Raw genomic sequence first — 25,037 nt, 5'->3', positions numbered from 1 at the left:
TTCTGCTTCACAATGAGTCTTTATTGAACCTTTGTCATATTTTCTTCACTTTAATGTCAGATTGTGACCCAAGAGAAATCCTGTCTGGCTTGTGGCCTTTCTTATTTTTCTGTCCGTCGATTCATAATAGATCACGTTCAGTTTAGCTGCTCTCACATTTGCTGCCTAACTCCCACATTAATGCTACCATTTTGCTATTAACCTCTACCCACTACCTTAACCTCCTAGGACCTGGCATCCGCATATGTGGACATCACATTTTGGGTTATTTAGACAGAAATACTCAATTTTGCTCTACAAAGGCCTGATATCCACTTACGAGGACATTATACTGCTACTGTTCTATCAAAATTTTAAATGAATATCCTCATATGTGGCTCTCATTTTTCTTAAAAACAAAAATAAGGTAAAAAAAAAAAATCTGGTAATTCTTTGTTTCTACATTCATCAGGCCCCAATATGCCCAAATATCATAGAGAAATTAAAAATGCATGCTGTGGAAGAGTTCGGGTCTTAGAAGGTTAATGGTAACTTAACAGTCAATGTGGGTAACTGCTAATAGTTAAACAGCTGATTTTAACACTTATTAACTATTCAATGCTGTTGAAACAGGAGCTTTACTGACCTCCTGAATTCCTCATAAAGACTTGGACATCAGTCCTTAAGATGCTTCACTCTGCTGAGTTGCTGTTTACATGTTCAGCTACTAGTGAGGGGAGGGGCTGTGTGGCTACCTATCAGCAGCAATGAGGTTGTGTGCCAGCTAGAGGTGAAGGTGAAGACAACACTATTGGTGTCAAACCGCCAAACCTGCAAATATCTAACCTGACAGTAATTTTCAGTATCAAGTAGCATTCTATATAAAAAGCCTGCCAACTCAAATGTGGAGCCACCCGCTGTGGTGACCCACTTTAAACAAAGAAGCCGCCGAAACTAGCTAGCTACTCAGTACATATGGTGCTGTGGTTGTGAAGACCCCCAAAACCAAACAGACACACATGCAAAAAAAGTGCTGTTATGTTTTCAGAATTTTTGTATCGAATGGTGCCATCAAGCATCAAGTGCAGAGCATGCACTTCTACTCAGAAAAGGAAAAATGATCTGTTGGAACAAAGTGAATCATTAATGATTATTGCCAGGAGCTGTTGAGAAATGTTCAGTTGATAATGAGAGATGAAAAAGGGAAACGAGAATATGATAATGAGCCAAGCAGGTGTTTACTGTCTGTTTGAAATTATGCAAGTGCAGGAGAAATTTCCCAGTGTTACCCCAAGGCATGTTAAACACTGAATTAATCTCAGTTCAGCTACATTATATCAACACGCCGACCAAATATTGCACTAAGCATGTATGCAGATGGAGGCATACATACTTACCTGTTTGAATTTTGGGCACGGCTGCACTGAGCCTCTCAGTGTATTTGCATTGTTGGTGTTAAACGAATATGAGTTGCTGTACAGTTCAGACTATCCAGTGACTCAATACTTCAGTTCTGATGCTTGAAAATTGTCCATTTGGCAGATATTAGTGCCAAACCAAGGGTACAACCAAGTTAGCACTCCACCCTCTTGTTACTTCTGCTTTCAGAAAACAAGAAGCTCTAAAGTTGAGACTTCAAAAACCTAAGTCCATAACCAGTTGTTGCTACTGCCATCTTTATACAAAGTATATATTGTCAGCACATGCCATACACATCTTACCCCGGCCTTTTTCTGTCTTATTACAAAAACAATTGTTTGTTGGTGATTATCTTCTTCTTATTCTCTTGGTGCACTACCAGGGGACAAAAACAAAGCACTTCAGTGTAGTGTGAGAAAGCTCTGAGGCGAGACGAGCTGCCGCATTGCTGTTGACAGCGTCTGGGGAACGGAGCTGAACTGACAGTGGTTTTCATGCCTGTTCAGCTCTGCTGCATCCAATCACCAAAATATTTTATCAACTCTATAATTCAGCTTTTTCTTTCCTATAGGAAACACCGAAAACCGAGGGTCAGCGCGTGTTACATAAACACGCCAATGTTTCCCTACAGTCTTATTAGCAATGGAAAGACACTGAGCCGGGGTCTAAACTATCGTGGCACTAAATCTCAACAGAGAAAATGAAATAGTAATGAACAAAAAACGAGTTTTGCAAAACTCGTTTAAAATAAAATGCAATTTACAAGGCTCTTAAGTTTAGTCCTTTTTCATTTCTTCTCCTTGAGTTAAAAGCACATCCTTGAGGCTCTTTTCAAACTCAGTAAAATCACACAAATATGGGTGAGGCACAAACACCAGCCATCAATCTCTCGCCTGGCAATCTCTGGGTGCAAAAGTAGGGAGAGGAAGTCAGAACCTTTTCCCAGCCTGGCTGAGCAGGTTTACATAGTGCACCGTTAACTACATCCTCCCTCCTCCATCATTCCTAAAAAGTGAAAGGTGCAGAACACAAAGTCAAGCTCGAAGAACAGGTAGGCAGCCTGTGCAGGAGACACCCACGCAGTCACAGGGGATTATTTCGTGGGCTGAATAATCCAAAACGCCTCTCATGGCATGATCAAAAGGCTTTATGTTTGAGTTTCTTATATGTTAAGAATCAGATTAAGATGAGCAATCAAGGGAGAAGATTATTCAAAAATTGTATGTTACATATTTTTATGAACTTGTAATAAAGAGCAGAATTTTAAGTTTTCTGAGGATACAGCATCAAAGACCCCAGCAATCACCTCTGAAACCCTCCTACATACAAGGAAATGCGTAACAGGTCAGAAACAGCCTGGAACTAAAAAGTCATATGAGCCTTATCTCTGAAATGTTTGCAAGGATACAATTTATGCAGGTTTTTAACAAGTCACTATAGAAAAAAGAAAAAGCTCTTCAACAACACAGACACTGTTGCAGGTCCATTACTGATTCACAGCTCTTATATTTTCTACATGTGAATGAAACATTATCTATAATGACATTACAGGGATGATCAAGGAACTGACCTCTCAGCCCATTGTTCATTCAGTGGGCTAGGTTCAGTTATTGTGCAAATGTACTGTCTATAAGTTTGGGGAAACCTGCAGAAGTCACCTGGATGAAACGTATCTCCCACTGAAAACATCCAAATGAACTGAATCAACCTTTTCGGATGTTAAATGGAGTTTTTAGGGCATAGAATCTAAAACCCATTTAATATGTTTGCACTGTGTGCTTCAGGGTCTGACAGTCATCACCCGCTCGTGTCAGCAGCATTAAAGGTTTTGGTGGGAAACAACACTGGGGGGGGGGGGGGGCTCCCCCTAACCCCCAGCCCCACCACCCATGACTGCAACAGGCAGCAAAGACTAATGGCCTAACATCATCTCTCAGACAATAACATCTAGCCATCACCGCTCCACTCTGCTCAGCTACATAAACAGGCAGCTGTCAAACTGAGCACTGTTAAGTGTAAAGATTATGACAAGTTACACAGTTTCACTTTAGCTACACAGCTCGTCGAGCTTAATCGACTTTCAGAGAGCTTTGGTTTGCGGGTTCTTCTGAACCTTGACAATTAAAACTATCGTCACGCCATTATTTCATCGTGTAATTAGTCAAAGCAACGCTCCAGTGGGTGTTCTGAACTTTTAGGCTTTTCAAATTGACTCTCATCCCCGAAGCGGTGGAAAACAATTCACTTGCTTTTACTTTAGTGACTCGGGAGATTAAAGAAGGTTACCGTTTCAGCGAGGAGGGCCAGGACATTCGGGGTTGCCTCAGTCCGGGACGGAGCTTCTCCAGGGTCCGGTTGCGGCACAGGTAGCGCTCGGTGTCCGAGTTGAAGCGCTGCTTGATGCGTATGTGAGTTCTGGGCTGCCGCCACAGGTGTTTGGGCGGCTTGGCGAGCCCCGCTCCCTCTCTGCTCAGTGTGGTGCACTCCATTTTTTACTTTTACGTGCTCGCTGGATTTTATTTTATTTTTTGTTTTTTTGTCTGTTTTTGTAAAAAAGCGACTTCTAAGCTACAAACAGTCTCGGAGAACAGCGTAGAGCTCGTCTGCAGGGATTGTGAGGAGGAAGGCACGCGCTTCAGAGAGGCGCGCGCGACGTCATGGTGCGCTGCTGTCCACGAGGCGGAGTGCTGAAACGACTGTGAGCCTCTCAGTCAGTACCAGCTCCCCCCGTCTCTCTCTCTCCATCTCTCTGCTTCCTCCTGCTTCCTCCCCCTCCCTCTCGCCCTCTCAGTTTCTCCCTTCTTTTATCTCTCTCTCTCTCTCTCTCTCTCTCTCGCTCTCTCTCTCTCTCTCTCTCTCTCTCTCTCGCCATCCTCACCTCTTACTGTGCCTCTCTCGACCAGCTTCCTCCTGCCATCTCCATCTGTTTCCCTGTCTGTCGCTGTCTTATTTGTCAAACCGCCAATCATCAGCATTACACAACATTGCTTTATCTTTATTGTATTTGCTCTGGTAGAGCAAAACTGCCTGTTCATTATTTGTAATTGATTTTTTGGAAAAATCCATCTTTTATCTTTTGTGTCATATACCGGTAAGAGATATTGAGCAGTCAGACAGATTTTTGACATAATGAAGGTAGAGATATGTTTACTGGTCAGAGCAGCACTGATTTAACATATTTCATTAACCCTGTCTCAGGAAATCACAGTGTACAAGCCCTCAAACTAACAAATAAAGGCAAACCAGTGTGTAACTGAAGATAGGAGTGGTTGCATGTTGGTATATAGCCATCATAAGGCCTATAGTTTAATGTGCAGTGCAGCTTCCTATAAGGTTGCAGTGAATTTTATATGTCAGACTTTGTACCCTATCTCATTACCAGCTGGAAGATTGGGTTGCGTTTTATAAATTCGAATAAATTCAGGTTTATAGGTACAACAGGAAAACAACACGGGGCTGGTTCAAATTACTGATGTCACCAAACCCACTTATTTTTATTATGTAGGAAAAATAGGGGCTGTATCATTAGCTAACGAGCTGTTTATCCAAAAAGGATTTTCAGTCTGAAAAAAGCACGATTACGTTACAAAGATCAGCCGTTTTATTTATTTATTTTTTGGTAATTAATGCCTGGACAGCACACACATGTTTGTAGATGTTCAAACATGAAAATGGTCAGCCTTTATGTCTAAAAGGGAGTCAGGGGAGATACAAGTGCACACCCACACCCACACCCACATGCATGACCTTTCAGTGGGAGGTTTCTAACTGTTGTTCCAATTACTAGGCTTCTTTTTTTTTAAACACAGGAGATGCCTTTCATTATCACCAGAAACCACAAAACAACAGTCCACATTTCTATTTTTGTCTCAGTGTCACATAGACAGCCTCTGTCTGCTGCTTACGAGCACTGACCTACCAAGACAATCACCAAAACATGACCATGTGACAGGAAAGTGGTACAGACGAACGAGGCAAATGTCTATTTGCTGAGCTTGACTTACATAATTTGTGTTAAGCAGTAACAACAGCTGCTCCAAACCAACAAACAAGACTTCATTTCGTGAACAAGAAAAACATGATTCCTAAAACTTTTAATTAGAATGAAAAAACGTAACTAAAGTACTATGCAAAAGTCTGGAGTCACTCCTCATTTCTTTATATTTTGCTGGGAAAGTTATGGTGATTTGCTGAAACGTGCAAAGAGAGACATACCGAGTTTGTGCAATTCTAATGAACGCGAAATTCAGTATTCAGTATGTCTGAACTCTCTTTGGCAGCTTTCTTGTCATTTCTTTAAGAAGTCCTCAGGAATAGTTCTCCATGCTGAAGGACATCTTTGAATGTTCACTTCCTTTTGTTTCATTCTCTGTCAACATGATCCCACACTGCTTCAATAATGTTGAGGTCCGAGGTCTGGGCCAGTCCATGACTGTGTGTGTTTTTCTATCCAGGTATGCTTTTACTGCATACACTGGCAGTGTTTTTGGGATCTTTGCCATGCTGAAAAATGACCCGCTGCCAATGACTTGCTTTCCAGATGGTATTGGATGGTGGATCAAAATCTCGCTGTATTTTTCTGTCCTTTAAGATCCCCATCACCACTGACTAAATGCAACACAGACCATGACAGCCTTTCTCTTTGTTTCCCTTCCTTAAAATTGGCCTTTTTTAACTTGTTGGTGCAAAAATGTTATGCCATGCCTGTCGATGTGTTTTCTGTTACCGGCTGGTTGTAACAAGTTCCTAAAGATATAATTTACAGTTTTTCCCAATTTGTCTTTTATGCTTAGACACCAAACATGTTCTTTCCTTGAGTCAGTGTTAAGTGGCTTAACCAGGAAAAAAGCAACTAAACAGGAAAGGACTTAAAATGAATGAAAAAGACCTTCAGAAAGCCTTGAGAGCTGTTGCCCAAGTGCACTTAAAAATGTAAGAAAGTCAGGCTGCTTGGAAGCAAAATAAAATGAAATTATGGGTGTGTTAAAACTTTTGCAGAACAGAGAAAGAAGTTGTCTCAAAATTACTAATCTTATTCTCCATTTCACACAGAGTTCATCATCTGTGTGAATCATCTGTGCATTAAGCTTCATCTGATGAAGCTTAACAGATAAACAAAGCCCCACAGAAAAAGGAAGATCAGCAATTTCCCCTGTTTAACCACATCCACAGTTCACTGAAGGAATTCCTCAGAGGCAAAACAAACAAACATACAAACAAACAGTGTGTGTCACTGACCGGTGTTCATCATGGGTGGCCAGTGCTAGACTGTACAGCTCTTCTAGCCGGGCTAGCGGTAGCATGTGTCCTTGAGATGTTCGCCGGGTATCGAATGAGTGGTCCTGATGGGAGTGTCTCCTCCACAGCGGAGGCAGCAGCAGTGGGCCTGAGTAACGCCGCCGCACCACATGGTTGCCCACTGGTATAGAATCCCGAAAATGCTGCATCCCAAAGGAAAAAGCAAAAACATATTTTTAATGTAATATTATTCTCCAGTCAAGGTGACGTGTGTGGAAACAAGCAGAATACGCACTCATCTGAAAGTTTAATCACTCACAGCCAGTAAAACTAATGCAGCACAACACAAGAGTCCAGAACGCCTCTTTAAAGGATTAAACCATTTTACTTAAGCCATTTGAAAGCTGCTCATAAATCAGTCACAACATTACGGTGTACTGTGCTGCCAAAACATGGACTGCGTGGCCCTTTGAAAGTGTGCAGAAGATGTTAGCAGCAGATACCTTAAGTTCTATCAGCTGAAAGGTAAAGACTGGATAGAGCTGAGCTGCTTTTCCAGATCATCTAAAGCTCAAGAGAATTTGGTGACTAAGTTGAGACTTTTAACTCTTTGTCACGCTCCTCAATCCATTCCTGACCAAAGTGTCAGAGGGTGCATGCTAAAAAGTGTATCAACAGTTCACTGGAAGCCTATGCAGAGGCTACCAAAAATGGTCAAGGATGGGCTTCCAGTGAACTGTTGATGGATGCCTGAGGCGCAGTGATTCACCACTCAGATCTATGCGTTTCTCAAAGATTAACTACAAGAACTGACTGTGCACTTGGTGGATAACAACTCTGAGACCTTAAAAAGTGTCATCATAATCATTTTACTCACTTTTTATATTGTTTTTAATGCTGTAGCTAACTGGAGCACAGCCACCGGAGGCTGCAGTTGTGATTCTGAGTGAAACCACCGAGAGGACTGGCAAGAAATTGGCCCTGCCTAGAAATACTTTGTAACAAGCTGTAAATAGGCCAAAACCAAAAAGTAGCCTTTCCAAACTCTCATCAGACTTTGCTGTATTTTGTGTTTCATGATGATTTGCAAAGATAAAATCAGCATCCTGGGCTTCAGCTGAAAGCATTCACAGAGCTACTTGCAAGTCTACATTTTCCTGGTGATGCTTGCTCTTGCTCATGATGAACCTCCCATAGTGCGTTTGAAATGTACATTTTAAAGCCTTCTGTATACCGCTTTCAATTTGCTTCACAAATGGCCACACAGGGTTCCCGCTGAGTAGCCCCACAGTGAACTCTATGAAATTAGGCAAACAAATCACTCAAAGATTCGTTAATAAAAGGACAGAGACGACACTTTAATAGCCTAAATGTTCTGAAGTATCACCTCATCAGTTACAATTACCATATATTTGCAATACATCACAGTTGATGCATGGACATGTACACAGTTTAGGATGGAAAATAGGATTCATAAGCGTGTACCCGTGACAGACTGAAAGCTGAAATTATTTCACTGTCGCAATTAGAAATAGTTCAATAAATAACTAAAATAAATGTATGTGTATTTTTCCAGGGACACGTGGCATCTGCCCAATCTGCCCCGAGGGTACTGCAGGCACAGCACGAACTCTTTCCAGGTTTCAGACCGAGCATTAATTTGACTTTTTTTCACCATTTAATATCCAATGAGTGGAAAGTGATTAGTCAACAGGCGAGTGGGCAGACAGCAGCTTACTCTGCCTGACAAACAACTACATATGATTGTGAGTCTTCTTTAAACAGTACATAACCAAGTCTCCCCATTAAAAGGTCAAATGAGAATGAGGCACCCTGGGAAATATACATTCTCCAAAAATCCATGTCCATTTCGGTCGCTCTGAGCCTCTGCTGCTGTAATTTGGGCTTCGACTGAGTTCACGAGTGGAGTTCGGTGGGAGCTGATGGATATTGATCTGCCATCCAGCAAGTCTCCTTTCCCTGATCGGTGCTGTCAAGCATCAAACATGACATGACTGTCAGGCCTGCTGCCCACCTTGGGCTACAGCATGCACCTATCGTCACAGACTGCTTCGCAATACAAACAAATAGCTTCAACCTTTGTATCAGACTGATATGAAACCGATGCATCTCGTACTCAAAATGTACCCCACATGGCATTAGCTGACCCTGTTGGAAATGTCATTTACCAGGAGTTCAAATCCATGGCTCCTTTTTCACCTGCACACATTTATGAGATTGCAATAGACAGCGGGCGTGAATGTTAAACAGCTGATTTTGGCAGAATACAGAGATTGTAAAGATGTGGGGGATTCTGAAGCTGCCCAACCATCTGACATGTTGTTCAGATCTTGGCAGCTTAAATGTTCCTGACTGTGGACCTGGTGCTGCATCTAAAGTCTGGTTTGTCTCTTTGTGCCTGCTGGCCTGGCGAGTGCAGACCTGGAATTAAAATCAGTTTGTCATTTGCTGTTTAAAAGAGCTGCTGGCTCTTTTAAAACCACAGTTCAGTGGTCAAAAAGGCAAACTTCAAGAACTGCCTCCCTTCCTCTACTGACGCGGGATGTGTGGTAGCGGGCGGACGATTGGATTGGGTACCAAAGAAATACCTCCATGTCAGTTACTCTGTTGTTTCCTAACTTTCTTCGAGCAGCTATAGGAAATCTGTTTCGCACAGGCATCAGAAACAAGTCCCACATTTCTGATAGCATTCGCACACTCAGTGTTGTTCAGACTGTGCCCAGCTGTGTAATATAAAGTCTACTGTGGTTTCGTGTTGACATGTTCAAAAAAGGTGGACTGTAACACGGTTATCTAAGGGCCTCTGAGCACACCACAGAGATTTGGAACATCTACACCTGTATGCAATACTTATTTAACTGCTCGTATTAACCTGGTTGACTAAATGGAGACTTTTGATCAACAAAAACAAAATTTCTCTCTGGTCCCTGCACACAACCATTTGCCAGTTTTACACAAATCTAATATTTTTCTTCTAAAGATGAAATTTTCCCTGACAGCAGTTCTTTTCTGATTTTCCTAAACACATTTTTTGACATGACACACATGTCCCGCAGCCAATCGGAACCGGGGAGGAAGCATCTGGCTCTGTTATCACCTGGCCGATCTCCTGCCACGCCACACACAGGAAGTGAAAATGAGTTGGTGGCGGTAGGCCTCGTGCATGATAAGATGGGATGGTGGGTTCTCAGCAGGCCTCTGCTGCTAAAGAACCAATGAGCTGATTCCCAATGGCGGCACGCTTTCCCTTTAATCAAGGGTACGAATGAACACTTATGACTCACCCGTTCTCTGGAAGTGCTTGTCTGTTCTCGGGAGGACACAGCGAGAATCAAAACCCAAAGCACAACTGCATCTGTGCTCAAGTAGGGCTTTAACACAGCTCAGTGTTAAGTACAGATGGATTTGTAGTGAACAGTAGAACTGATAAATCAACAGTCGTGCATTAAAGCTTCCAGTGTAGAAAAAATTATTGGGCCTAAAACTGCAGTTTGAGTTACATACAGATTTGTTTGTAGCTCAAGCTTATTCATCTTTCAGGGAGATCAGCTAGTTCATATAGTAGTATTCGTTTACTGGTTTAATAGTTTATGATTTACAAATCTGTGATTGATCAATACCAAGCCTGCCACAATGCAAAACTCCCAATATGAATCTGAAACCAGCCTTCCCTCCACTAATCCACACTGAAATATCTTTTTAACTTTTCAATTAGTTGAAATTTTACAGATATTCAAGGTGCTAAGAGGTTAAATCACCTAACCTTTTACTTGTCTACACTTCAATTTATGACTAAACGCTTGGAAAATAATAATATTAGGCATCATATAAAATACAACAATATTATATATCTGTGTGTTTGCACCTTTGTCCATGAAGTCCTCCAAGCCCTTCAGGAACTCAGCAACCAAACTTGGCACACAGGTATATATTAGGACCCTGAAGGTTCTCATCTATATCAGATATTATCATGTCATCACGTTGCTTGGCAACCGCCTAGCAACAGGCAAAAATTACGTTTTATTTAGCCTTAATACACCTACAACGGCATCCTATAACATCTTATCCATAAAAAAATTTATGATTCATGCCTAGCAACCGCCTAGCAACAGGCTAAAATAACCTCCTTTTTAGCATATAAACGGTATATGAATATTTTTACCTGCAAAAATTGCATTGCTTTTCTCAGTTTAACTGAATCCAACAGTGGTCAAACAATACTCTACTATTACTATAATACAGTATGTACTAGAATAAGTTTGGTCACTGTGGGCTGTTATAGAAAACTCAAGATTTTCCACTTCTTCTTCACAATAATTGCCTTCAAAGAGCCACTGAAGACTTCCACAGTACAGTAAGGCCAAGAAGGGAAATGACTCATGTTACGAGTTCAAAATTGGGGATGGAAACAAGAGAAAAAACCACAATAACAACACTGGTCCGGCCGGGTTGAGTCAAACGATGATTTTAATGAACATACGAGTGGGAGATGGACACTGATGCAGACAGCCTCTGATCTCAAAATGGTGGAGCATTGCTCAAACTTTTATAGCGTCTGGTGCCTCCACCTTATCATAAAAAGCCTAAACATTCGCATGCTTTCTCTCACACGGCGTCTAAGCTACGACCTTGGCTCCCTGTTTATCTGCTCCTGCTGAGATGGGGCAGAAAACTCCAGCATATTCTGTTCTCTTCTAATCAGACAAATAAGACAATAACTCTCTGCGAACAGTATTTCTTATAACTCAGCAGTATAATGCATCATAAAGCAATATCCTTCATTCACAACAAGCCAGCAGTTTAATGTAATGCAAATCAGTTTAGCTAATGCAATAGTTATCAGCTTCTTCTAATTCAGGAGGAAAATGCAAACTAAACTACATAATAATTCACAATCTTTAATTCGGGGTATAACATGGCATAAAATAACACTACAATCCAACACTCACCACCAGCTAATTTCTTTTTGAAATGGGGATTTTTTTTTTTTAGCGCTTTAAGATAATTTGTCTCCCTGCCAATAACAATGATGAAAATTGATAGCTAAAACCAGACTGGTTATACAAACAGCTGCAGGTGATGAGTTGAAATCTGTGAACCTCAATGTGACCCACATAGTGCTGGTTGGAGTAACAAGTGTGCTTTAATGCAACTACCACCCAGCTGCAGTCATGGTAAGCTGACACACTGAGAGGAAGACTTCTAGATCAATGCAGCAAAGATTAAAAAAAAAGAGTTTTCTGGTCATTTGCACTTCAAAAAAAAGAGGAACCACTGGCTGCGCCACTGCATCAGCAAGCATACTGCTGCATTGACATCATCTCACGCATATGGTTGCTCATGAAGTGGTGTTTCACACATATCACAACACGTTATAAATTTGAATCTACCCAGAACATCGAAGTAACATTTTCAGTCTGAGCTGGGACAGCTTGAATTTCTCAGTATTACACTCTGTGCTGTTGTTAAAATGATCCAAGTGGAAAGATCCAAAGAAAGACTGTTTGCAATCTGCTGTGGCTTTTCGAGCAAGTCTTGCTAATAAATTTATTTCCATTGTGATAGTTTTATTTTATTCTGGGTTTATGCTCTTATAATTTGTTTTATAAACTGAAACTACATCTAGGCCCTTCTGTTTCTCTCTGCCTGTCTAGCTTTTGATTAGGCAAATGACTTGATTAGCCTGTTGCGTAAATGAGGCAATCAGCATCAACCACAGTCAATCAAAAGCGTGCGTGTCACATGACAGCTCCTTGTAATTTGGCTCTGGACCCCTTCCACCAATCACTTTCCCCCAGATAAACACTGGAATGCTGTTCATAATCCATCTCCTGGTGTTCATAACAAACAAGGGTGTCATTCTTCATCAGGAGGACGCTGTGCATTATTTAGGATCTGGCAGGCTTTGTTTATGGCTTACTGAAGGATGTATATTTGCCACAGTATTTGAACAAATTTAGATGCCCAGGTCAAATAAAGTAAAAAAAAGGTTGTGAAGTGTCAGATAATCTCACATTGGGGGGTTTCATACAGCGAGGCAGGACCTGATATTCAGAATGTGTATTAGCATGTGTTAAGAGTGCTAATTGTATCAGGCCAGACACCTTGCTGCTCTGACCACAGACTAACAAGCATCCGATGCTTAACACCACAGGTATCCCACGATTCACTGGGCTCCCATCTGCTCTACACAGCAAAGCATCTATGCACTGTGCTCTCACATGTGAAACACAGGTACATAAAGAAACACAGCACATGCACATCACATCCTGTTAATAGCACAATGATGTAATCAGAGATAACAAGACACACTGATCCTTCTTGAACTTATGAAAGCAATCACAGCCAATGCTGTTTCTCAAAATGGGAAAATGAATACTGAATCCAACCATCATAACGGTGAGGGGAGGGGAGCTCAGCAAACCTTCCCGTTGTGTGATCTGTGCATCATTGCACTGGCAATGTTCACCTGTACGCTTAATGCCACCTGGAGGTGCAAAGAGCGTGATTAGCATCGCTCCAGAAATAGAGCCAATCAGATATCTCCCCCTCAGACCCCTCTTTGCCTCTGGAGGTGCGTGTATGTCATGATTAACTCTGCAGGCAGATAGAAAAACAGCATGTTTTCATGAAAGCTGAAATTTTCCAGACGTCACTTCAAAAGTTAACTTACATGAAAGCCAGCGGCTACAGCCAGAGGCTGTAAGGTGGTTACATTTCTGAGATTAGTGTTTTGTAGCTTGTTCGTCTGTAATTCAGTCAACTGTAAACAGGATTCAAACATAGAGCAATTTTACTTTTCTAAGCTTAGTGTTAGAAATATTACAGCAAGCTGCACGCAGGGTTAAATAACACTTACACAGGGAGATGCTGCAGTTTGTTTTACAGTAAGATACCATCTGTTAGCTGAAAGCTCTTTGCATAATGAGGTCAAAATCTTACAATTTTAGCAAAAGAAACCCAGTAATTTACTCTTTCGTAAGGATTTAGTGATAGTTGGGAGGAAAAAGGAGGCCAGTAACAGATGTCCACCTCTACCTGTTGGAAAAAGACTTGTTGTTTTTGTTGCTGAGAGTAGTTTTATTCCATGTGCAGCTCTGCAACAACCTGCAGTGCTTTCCGTAACAGATCACAACTAAGCTCTGATTTTGGTGTCTAAGTGTACCTGTGTGCAGTCCAGGACAGAGCACAGGAGTCTGTGCTCAGTTGCTTAATTGAAGGGGTGTTGGTTCAATTCCAAGTTCAAAGTGTACCAAAGTATTCTTGGACAGGATACTGATACTGATGGCAGGAAAGCACAGGGCATAGTGCTGCCCTGCTGGGTGTGTGTGTGTGTGTATACATGAACACATAGCAAACACCTTAACACTGCTTGTAAAGCTTCAAGTAAAAGGTGCTGTGGCTTTCCTGCGAGCCTGCAGAGGACAACTGCAGAAAGCACATGGTGCATACTGCTGGGATGACCTGAAGTCAACTTTACCTGTCTGAGCCGACACGTTAAGTGTTCTGTTCATTTGAAAGCGTCCAACTTTACCAAAACCCCCTAAAAACAAAAAAACAAACGTTTTCTAACCTCAGGTCTGAGTTACTAAGTAAACTTCATTGTCAGACAGTGAGCACGAGGGTCCGTGCAGGCATCTCTGTGCCTGTTTTTGTGGACACGTGGACACGTCCTTGGACAAATTACATTACAATACACTGACTGCAACAGGATTTACTGCTTAGCTGTCATGTTTTCAGCTTTGTGAACTAGCTTCTATTGCTGCAGGTGTCATTTAGACAAAGGTGCAACTAAAGCTTCAAAAAACATACAAAATACCAGTTTTCAACCTTTTTACTCATGTTCTTATTCTTGAGGTGTAAAATTGCTGTGCAATAAAATCCAAACCCAACAGATCGTCCGGATGTTAGGTAGATGAGTAGGTGGAAATATGAAATGTTTCAGTTTCAACTGCTGTGAAGATTTAGTGAGTGTGAAAGTCGGCTTTCAATAATCTCACAGTATTAACGCAACCTCTCTGTGGAGTTTAATTTTCACTGGTGTAACTTTTAAACCTTCCTGTGTGGCTTCAATCCAGTTTAAGAGCTTTTGAAGCAAGCTCACACTTTTTACATTAAGATGTTATCAAAAGCCTTTTTGAAGTGTTTCTCTCTACGCTCAAGAGATTTTAAATGTGCATGCGTTTGTTAGTAGCCCCCCTCTTCAGTGTCTTTATTAACTAACTGTGAACAAAGCCCTGAAGCACAGATAAACCTTTTTACGTCTGCGGGGCAGTCCAAACCAGTCATCATCTGACAGGAAGGTGATGTGTCACACATGCAGCACAGTCACAATGAGGTTTGGATATTATACACTTATCGCTAAAGTCAACAAACTTGATAAGGCAAGTAGAAAGGGTGTGTTTGCATTTGTGTGTGTGCACAAAGAAAACGGCCAAATTATTTACCTCAAGCCGAGACATTGATGCTGGTTAAACGTTGCAACAGCCAAACAGTAGCTGGAAGGAAGAAAGAAACAATAGAGAAGAGGTGTTAAAGTGACACTCATCAAACTTGTTATTACATTCAACATAAATCCAAGTTGATCATTAAACTAACTAGTAGCACATTAATAAAAAAAAGAGATTTAAAGTATAAAAGCATAAAAAAAATATTATTGAACTTCACACGACTCATTAAGACCACCTGGCATTACCACATACTGATGATCGGTGAGCATGCCAGAGGCATCAAAAGGCCTAATGAGCCTTTCTATCGAGCCAGAAAAGAGCATGATAAAGCACTTTTATTACTTTGATGTGCTGTTTTTTTGTATTATTATTCTTGACTCTCTCTCTCGCAGAGTGTTCAGCCCATGTGGGTTCCAAGGATGCTGCGAGAATAATAAAACCTAGCACAATAAACAGAAAATATTGCACAAACAACAGCAGGGACAAAATGTGCCGTCTCCCCTTCAAAGGCAAATCAAATTAGCAGACGTGGACATTCCTCAGCGCCTCATATAAACTATGATAAATCAAAAAATTGGCAATGGGCTGGGGTGAAGTTTCTAACTGACTCAAAGTGCTTCTCAATATCTCATATTCAGGAATAAATGTTTAGACTCAACACATAAACTTATGGGTGGAATTCAGGCCGACAAATGTTATTTTATTACTGCCAGTTACACAGTTAAGAGAACGCACTGTGTATTTACAGATGTTTTTCAATTAAATGACTCTCCTGTACTTTTTAAGCCACTGATTCTTTTCCTTTTTTCATGCACTGTGCAGGAGACGACAAAGAGCTTATGTGTTTTTTTACCTGTAAGATTAAATAGTACATCTAGCAAGTGACACGGGCCTAATCAGCTTTGAAACCACATAAACAGACACCATTGCCCTACTCTTGTGTTTTATTGTTGATGTTGAGATAGGGACAGGAGGAAACAGTGCTGCAATCACGTCAGATGGCATATCAGGCAGATGAGCACTTTAAACTTTGCTTAAAACTTGTAATGATCCAAAACTGCTGCTGAATTTACTTTGTGAAAACACCTCCAGCCATGCGCTTTAATTTTCTGAGGACATACACAACCAGCTACATTAACTCAGGCGGCCTTAAAGTAAAGAGGTAATAGAAAATAAATACATGATTTAAAAAAAAGCTAACATTAATTTGGTGTTGGGATTCAGTGTTTTTTTTGTGTGTGTGTGACTCCCAGCACCTCAAACTGAACTAAACTCTAGTTAATGGCTAAAGTTAAGATACTTTGGCTTTTACTTTTCTACTGTGGTACACACTCACCAGTCACTTTATTAGGTACACTGGCTCATCTGCTTGTTCATGCAAACACCCAATCAACCAATCACAGGCTAAGAACTCAGAAGTTTGAACCAAGCATCAGACTGCTTTGAGCTAATAGGAAGGCAACAGGAACTTAAATAATCACTTGTTGCAACCGAGGCATGGAAACGAGCATCTCTGAATGCTAAAGCAGCAGAAGACCACACCAGCTGACTGAAGGTTGGGAAATGTTGTCTCCTCTGATTAGTCTCGATTTCTGGTGTGATGTACAGATTGCAGGATCGACATTTGGCGTAAACAAAATATAAGCATGGATCCATCCTCCTTGTGTCAAATGTTCAGGTTGATAGGGATCTGTAAAGAGGGAAAGTTTTTGGTACACTTTGGACTTCTTGAGCACTGTTTAAACTTGGCAGCCTACATGGGTATTGTTGCTGTCCATCTCTTTATGACAGTGTAACCATCGTCTAATAGCTGCTTTCAGCTGGATAACACACCGTGTCACAAAGCTCAGACTATCTGAAACTGGTTTATTGAACGTGATGATAAGTTCACTGTACTGAAATGGCCTCCACAGTCACAAGAACTCATTCCAACAGAGCACCTTTGGGATGCGGTGGAACAGGAGATTCACATCATGGATTTGCAGCTGGCAAATCAGCAGCACAACTCCCTGAAGAACGTATTTGGCACCTTGATGAATCTATGCAGGGGGTCTGTTTTTGACTACTAAGAAGGTTGTGGTCAGTATTGGCCCAGTATAGTGGCTAGTGAGTGTAGGTCAAGTTTCCGAAGCCCCGAGTCTTTACACTCCCCATAACTTAGCACCGCATAAATGGCATTCACTCTCTGGAGCCTCTTTCAAACCTCCAGTTTGTAGTGCAGTCTGGGCGTTAAAGATGAAATCAGAAATCTCCTGATTAAACTCTGCTCCTCCATCACTGTAAAATTATCTCTTCCTGAGCCCATAAGACGGATAAGTGTTCCTCGTAATGTGTAAAATTGGTAAAATCATCACCTCAGCAGAGGATCCTGCTGCCTTTTCAAAGTCGCACGCTGCACAAGCCATCTCGTCCTCGAGCAGCATTTGACTGGATTAGACTTCATCGGATTATTACTCTTTGCCGCTCGGCTTTGCCATTACGCCTGTCAGTTACAAGCTGCAGTAGCTCAGGGGGACAAGATGTAGAGAGCTGGACAGGAAAACTGTGCTTCAAGCATCAGTTTGAGTTGTTGTAATTCCTGCTGTTAGTCGGTTTGAGAGAAAGAATATCATGGATTATTAAACTTCCCTCCGGGCCATAATAGAAAATTCAATCTACCGCTCGGCTTCATGTTTGTCCAGACAATATGTGTAGAAACTGTCAGTACCAATGTTTAGTAGCACCTAGCTTCCTAAAAAGTGGGGCTGGCACACGCGGACACCCAGGATCTAATAACAACACTTTTTCCCCCTGATGTCAGAACCAATCAATACCAAAGATTTTGAATATTTCCTTCCTCTGTGTTGCTAACTCTGCCCATCAGTCTAACTTTTGTCCTATTTTCTGCTGACTGTAAGATCCAGAAAGTGCAGGTCTACATATAATTTAAACACTGTGTTTCACGAACATGGACTGGCTTTCATCAAAGAGCTTCACATGTTTATCTATATATTGTAGTATTGCACCATATATAAATGTACACACACACACACACACACACACACACACACACACACACACACACACACACACACACACACACACACACACACACACACACACACACACACACACACATATATATATTACTCTTTTGAGTTGAACTAAGTAAATGTGTGTTGCTACCCTATTTGCCCTGAACATTGTCATTTTTTATTTTAAGTGTTATAAAGTAAAAATTGACTCATTGCCTTTGCTGAGTATGACAGTAAATTCTGGTTTATCTCTGCAGGTAAATGTGACTAATTTATGATTAAACTGGAGCCACAACTATTGTTTCTTCTGTGCTCTTTGTTTCACTGACACCAGAGTTTTCTCTGTTTCAAGTTTGTACATTTCCGTTTCAGTTTGCCACATAACTGAAAACCTTCCTGTGCTGATTTCATAGAATTATAAAACTGATCAGTGCACATGTGCACTACAATTCTGGCTTAAAGACTATGTATTTGCAAATTTTAGCCTTGCCAAACTTTAAGCATGCATTGCAATTTTTGTTTTCTTGTACTTTTCCAGCCTCTTGCATGCCCACATTTGGGAAGTCAGTCTGAGCTGCTTTTCAGATTGTTTCAGATTATTTCTATGATTTTCCCCCAAACTGGCAATCTAACATTGGTACTCACTTCACACTGTAACTGGCCAGGTGTGTGTAGGTGAGAGGCGACAGAGATTGAGCTCAATCTTCTTGCGGCTCATTTTAGGTGACTGTTCCTGCAGCATTTCAGATGAACACAGTGCAACATTTTCTTAACAGCGTGTTTAACTGGGGTCACAGTGGGAATAGAGCTTACACTGGCTGATAGGAACACTGGGGCTGATTCACACCCACATACTCACATCACAAGGGAACCTAGCATGCACGTCATTGGACTGCTACAGGTTGCTGGAGAAAGCTCACATGAACAAAGGGAGACTGTGAAGACACTATGGCTCAAACCCAGAACCCAACAACTGCTCCGTTAAGCAACACACTTACTTCACACATTTACTAAACTTCAGTACGAGCTCTTTGCACCTTAGAGTCTTGTCACATTTTGCACCCCACCCAACAATTTCTTTTGCATTCTAATATCTGAAGTAGTTAGTACATACTCCTATTGTGTGCATTTATATTAATATTTACATAGAGATGTATAGATTACATATGCACTGAAAATTTAGCATATTCTATATTCTATTTCTGTACCACAGAAATTCCTGATTTGTGTACAAACTTGCCAATAAAAATGATTCTGATTATTTTTATGTTACTTTTAGATTTCTATATCCAAGATGGTCTACTTTTACCAGGGGTGGAGGAAAAAAAAGTCGAGACAACATACTTTTCAAATATTGTGTGTGGTGAGCCTGGTTCTGCTGGAAGTTTCTTCCCATTAAAGGGAGTTTTTTCTCCCCACTGTCGCCAAAGTGCTTGCTCATAGGGGGTCATATGATTGTTGGGTTTTTCACTCTATGTATTATTGTAGGGTCTACCTTACAATATAAAGCACCTTGAGGCGACTGTTGCTGCGATTTGGAGCTGTATAAATAAAATAAATTGAATTGAATTGAAAATATTGTATTGATGCAGGGACGCCAAATGTTGTTACTTTATTACAGTTTTTCTCAGTCGCTTTGGTGCGTTTCTCAGATCAGAATTGAAATTCTCATAACTATTAGTTCAACCTCCACAACACTCAGTCATTTGTGCACATCATAGTAGCAATTTCTCCTCTCTCTGAACAAACTGCAAATGATTTTGGACATGAATCAGTTGCTTCCATACATTTCCCTGCTGCTTTCTGACATTTCCATTTGCTTATGTCATGTCAGTCAAAAGTAATCATACCTATGGATGCTGAATAGTCGTTCCCAATAAAACTAATAGTCATACATCCATTGCTTGAGTCATCACACACAAAATTGTTGAATTAGTTATCACATGCCAAATATTGGCCATCTGTCAAGCAAATCCTATACCTTTCTGTATCATTTTTCCTGGAAATGTCTCCAAAATTGAACAACTGATCTCAGGTGAATTACAGCTGTCACTCATGAGGAGGCTCTACCAAATTGGTGATTTTATGTTTACATGTATTCTACAGTGAACAAGTGACTGTAGCATATTTTTCTTTTGCACAATTCTGTAGGATTACAAACACTTCTACACAATGGAAATGTGAAACGTACGTATTCAGTGTCTCAGTTACTCCCAAGACTCCCATAACATCTACAGTGACTTTACTGCACATTTCAGATGGCTGTACAGGTAGGCCATAGTGCTGTCGTCAGCATTTTCAGGTGTCACCAATTGTTTTTGCAATGGGAAACACTGAAATTATAAACTGTCATAGTGGAAACATGACAATGCCATTTGACTATCTTGTTCATAAAGATGGTGTCAAGACTTTTCATTTTGATGGCACTGACAGTTTCGTTGACATGGATACTTGCTTTTGAGGTATGGATAATCAATTCTGTGCATGTGACGTGCTTTTGCAGGCTATCCACTAGGTTTTGCAGTTTGCACTAATTGTTTTGGGAAATGCACTAACTGCTGTGCAAATGTTAATGGTGTTCTGAGAAACGCACCAAAGCGACTGAGAAAAACTGTAAATAAATGAAAGTACTCTGGGAATAGTACTCATCTCATGCATAATGTTAGCGGAGCAGACTTACATTAAACTGACTCAATTGAAAAACCATCCATCCAACACTGGACACACTTAGCTTGACAGAGCTGCCAAGCTAATGGCTCAGTCACGCTCGTAAAAATAGGACAGCACCCTCCCTGCAGCTATAAACTCTATCTTATATCAACATTTATGGCAGGTTTTAGTGACAGTGTTGGTACTCTTGACAAGCTCAACAACAATTTTGCAAGAACAAAAGGAAAATGACTAAATTGAGATAACTTTATCTTATTGGATCAAACCAACAGAGACGATGGATGGATGGATGGATGGATGGATAGATAGTTAGTTAGTTAGTTAGTTAGTCACGGCTGCCGAGGCGAGCCGTGTGGAGTTGGAAAAAGGACCCAAGAGCAAGCAGTGTATGAAAAGATTAGTGGAGTTTATTTACAAGGTGTCAGTGGCAGGAACAGAAAACGAATAATGAGACAAACTAACGGAAACCTAAACTGGGAAAACTAAAGAGCAACTAGAAATCCACAGGACACGGGGTGAAAGGCAGAGAGAAGCAGACTGACGGAGGATACAAAAACGCAGAGAGACACAGCTGAATGCAGAAAAGCACGGCCTTACATGGAGTAATACAGACAAACCGGCAACAGGCAGGAGAACACACAGGGCTTAAATACACACACCAGTAATCAGGGGATAAGAGACAGGAGGGCAACACAGCTGGGAGAAATCAGAGCTGACGGGACAGGGGAAATGTAAACTGAACACACTCACATCAGACATGAACCTTCAGAATAAAACAGGAAATTAACAGACAGAGAACCAGACAGGACACTGAACTTGACAGGCAGACTCATGAGCAGACACAATAACACCATGGACAGACAGAGGGAACACAGAGAAGTGGGAGCAGGCAGGCAAAGAACAGAAACCTAACAAATGGCAAAATAACAACAGAATACACACTCGGAATGAACAAAAGCATAAGGAAACACAAAACACTGAGTCCTCAGACTCAGGACCATGACATAGATAGATAGATAGATAGATAGATAGATAGATAGATAGATAGATAGATAGATAGATAGATAGATAGATAGATAGATAGTGTTATTGCAATACTGCAATACTCTGCATACTGCAAAAAGTAAAAAAAATTGGGACTAAAGTACTGTGACAATATTGTGTCATGGGGTGCCTTTAATTTTTCCATCATCTCCCATTGCAGCTATTCACGACACATGCCAACTTCCCATTTCCAGCAATGTCAGACAAAATGCTCCACCAGCGTGTTCCTTTTTAGCCCAACCTGGACCTTTGCTTCAGTGAACAGCTCTCCTGTCCACAAGGCGCTGTCCTTTCTTTCCTCAGATGTGTATGCACCTTTAGCAATCCTATAAAACATGCATACACATCTGAGGTTTCTGAGCCAGAGACGTGGAATTAGTTATTAGACTGAGCAGCATTACAAAGGCAGCCGTGCTTATGTGCACACTCTGATAGATGAAAGTGATGGGAATGTACAGAATGAGAAAAACAAACTGTGCTCAGCATATTAATCATTAATCTGAACAGGAAACTCTTCTAAGACACACATGTACTATCAGAGTTTGTGGGTTTTGCACAGACAATAGTATGATAGTTTCACTTTAAACTCAATTAAAAAGGTGAAAGTGCATGATGTCTAAAGTTTCAGTGATGCTGGCTTTTCTGTTTGTTAGACAGGAGTAATTCTGTGAAGTGTGCTGTGTGTAAAGCTACAAGTAATAAAGCAGCAGGTATGACTGTTAACAAAAACACAAAATGTAGGTGTATTCAGTTTAGCGGTTTATGAGAAAGCACAACTACACTGATGTGAGTGAAACTCAGACCTATCCCTATCTGTTCTGATACATCCATTATTTTCTACTTATCCACAGTCATGCTGCAGGGAAATCCAGAGATCTCTCTCCCCACCACACCTTCCACTTCCCCCCGAGGGAGGCCAGATGAGAAATATAACCACTACAAAGCATTCTGGTTCTACCCCAGGGTCTCTTCTCAGAGTGCCAGGAACACCTCCAAAAACAGGCAACCAGGAATCATCCCATCCAGATGCCAGAAAAAGCTCAACTTAGAAAGCCGGAATGAAATGGAGCTGGTTGACCATGCCTGGAGCCAGGCCTCTCTCCCAGAAAGACACCACCCACAGGGGCAGGCACTGGGGTCATTAGCAACATGAGCAAGGCAGTAGGGGTCTGGGCATGTGGACTAGTTCTGGGGATGTGATCTTCGTTTTGATGTACACCAGAACTTGTTTATGGGCCTTTTTCACACATCACACTAAGAAAGGTTGAATCCCATTTAACCGCATCAGTTTTAGGGTGCTGATATGACCGAAGCCACCTTGTTACTGAATAAAACATAGCCACTATTACCAGAAATAAGATGGCCCGATCAAACTGAGCTGCGTAGTCCATGTAGCACACCTCATTGCCCTCAAACAATAGACCAAACACCACTTCTCAATTTGAGCTGCAAATTTTCCCTGTGACGTGTGCGCCCGCTAAATCCACCCCTTCGTCATCCCTGCATCCACCTGCTGTATCTGAGGGTATTTTTTACACCATCATAACCACAAATATGATAGATGAGGAAAGTGTGGAGATCCAGTTAAAATTTCTATAGAGGGGAAGCCATCATCCAGAGATAGCACAACACAATAAAGTGAGCGTGTGCGTGTCGTTAGGGCACATCTCAAGGTTTAAAAGGCAGCAGTTTGCAATGAAAATGCATCTTGGAAGAGATCGTTAAATGCCCCCCCCAACCCCACCTCCAATGTATAGATTCCTATACAGTCAATATATTTTTTTAATTGCACCGATGATTCAACCAAGAGCGCTGCAGAGGTGCCTCTGTGTGAGTCATGAAGTCCTACCTACTGGAAAAAGGAAAATGAATGGGAGTTTTATGCTCAGAATAGCTGCTTCCACTTTACAACTGCATGACAAATGAAGATGTGTGCTGTGAAAAAGGCCTGCTATTGAGAACCATTGAAGATAGACGCTGTGACAGAAGGATTCTCATCTCAAGTTGTAACACCAAGTGGATCTTTCCAAATTTTTTAATCTTTGGAGAGCTCACTGTGATGCTGCAGTCTTTATTTGCTTTTGCCTATAAGGTAAAAAGGACCTTCTTGAGACCTGAAAACCCTCTGTCCTTTGAAGCGCACCCCAACAGGAGGGTTTTTCTTCTTCTTTTTTTGATGTTCTGGTTTCAAGATGCTTTTTGGTAGAGTGCAGAAACAATTCTTCAAAGGTCTGTCTATTTGTGGCAATCTGTCGCTTCTTGAAATAATGTCAGGTGGCTTTTTTACTTGACAGGAGATGACTTTCAGCTCAGAGGATGATGGGTTTCTCAGGCACAAATCTCTTGTGAATCCTTACTTGGGAACACCCTGACCCCAAGTAAGGTGTAAGCTACCAACTTTCTAAAAAGCAGGGCTCCCTGACAAAACTACTTAATAGAACCACGAATAGCATTTTAGTTATGTGTGCAATTGTCTGCAATGGCTATTTAGAATGTGTGCTGGAAGATGGGTCTGTTTATAAGCATAGCTGGCAGAATATCAGAGCCCTAATGACTATTTAATAAGTGCTTCATTAAATGCAGGCGTGGTAGAAAGGTTAAACCACTTAAAGACGCTGAAAAGTGATTCCAGACCTTTGCATCGGTGCACTCCACTGAGTTGATGGTCCAGGATTGCCACATAAAATTGGACCGAAACCACACATGGCTAACCCAATGGAAGCTGGGTGACGGCCGACGATTACCCGTCACTATTTTTGTCAAACTGTGGGGTTTGGCCAAGGAGTAAGGTGATCATCTTTCTCTGCAAACATCAGTTAGACTGGAAGCGACGCCACACTTAAGGTAGAAGTGCAACAAGTTGCAACTTCTGTCTGCTATCAGGCAAAGTGAGCATAACAAGATCGAGTGTTACGCTTTTTACCCAGTGCAATCATGCATAAAAATATTGCGCACATTTCTCCGTTCGCTTAAGTAAACCCAGCATCAACAGCTCTCATTTTACACTACTTTGCGACCCAGCCTTGCAAAAGATCGCACGTTGCACGTTAGTTGAACTCCCCACTCTTGTACAGCACAGCATGTAATGATTAACTATAAGAGCGGCGGCACCTTCTTATACATCCTCCAATCTTGCTACCATAAAGTGAACACCCAAGGCGTCTTCTGATGCTGGTATTTGTGGTGACGCACAGCAGATAGC

General features: G+C 41.3%; 1 protein-coding gene across 3 annotated transcripts in view; it reads right to left on the bottom strand.

Annotated features, from left to right (window-relative positions):
• LOC101486556 (3',5'-cyclic-AMP phosphodiesterase 4C) overlaps positions 1 to 25,037 on the bottom strand; it is a 107,782-nt gene that overhangs the window by 80,507 nt on the left and 2,238 nt on the right. Inside the window, exons 2-3 of one of the 3 annotated variants that reach the window (XM_004564807.6) lie at positions 15,105 to 15,155; positions 6,637 to 6,839 (exon numbers count right to left, since the gene is read on the bottom strand). In XM_004564807.6, the coding sequence (XP_004564864.3) occupies positions 6,637 to 6,839; positions 15,105 to 15,119 (218 nt within the window). In that variant the 5' untranslated portion in view covers positions 15,120 to 15,155. Of the gene's footprint in view, positions 1 to 3,684; positions 4,068 to 6,636; positions 6,840 to 15,104; positions 15,156 to 25,037 lie in introns of those variants that run through there. The other 2 variants (XM_076874335.1, XM_004564809.6) reach the window with 2 other exon arrangements.

Source organism: Maylandia zebra, linkage group LG15 (genome assembly GCF_041146795.1).
Source record: "Maylandia zebra isolate NMK-2024a linkage group LG15, Mzebra_GT3a, whole genome shotgun sequence".
In the NCBI taxonomy this organism is placed as follows: domain Eukaryota; kingdom Metazoa; phylum Chordata; class Actinopteri; order Cichliformes; family Cichlidae; genus Maylandia; species Maylandia zebra.
Note: the sequence above shows the minus strand (reverse complement) of the source record. Positions and strands in the feature narration are given on the sequence as shown.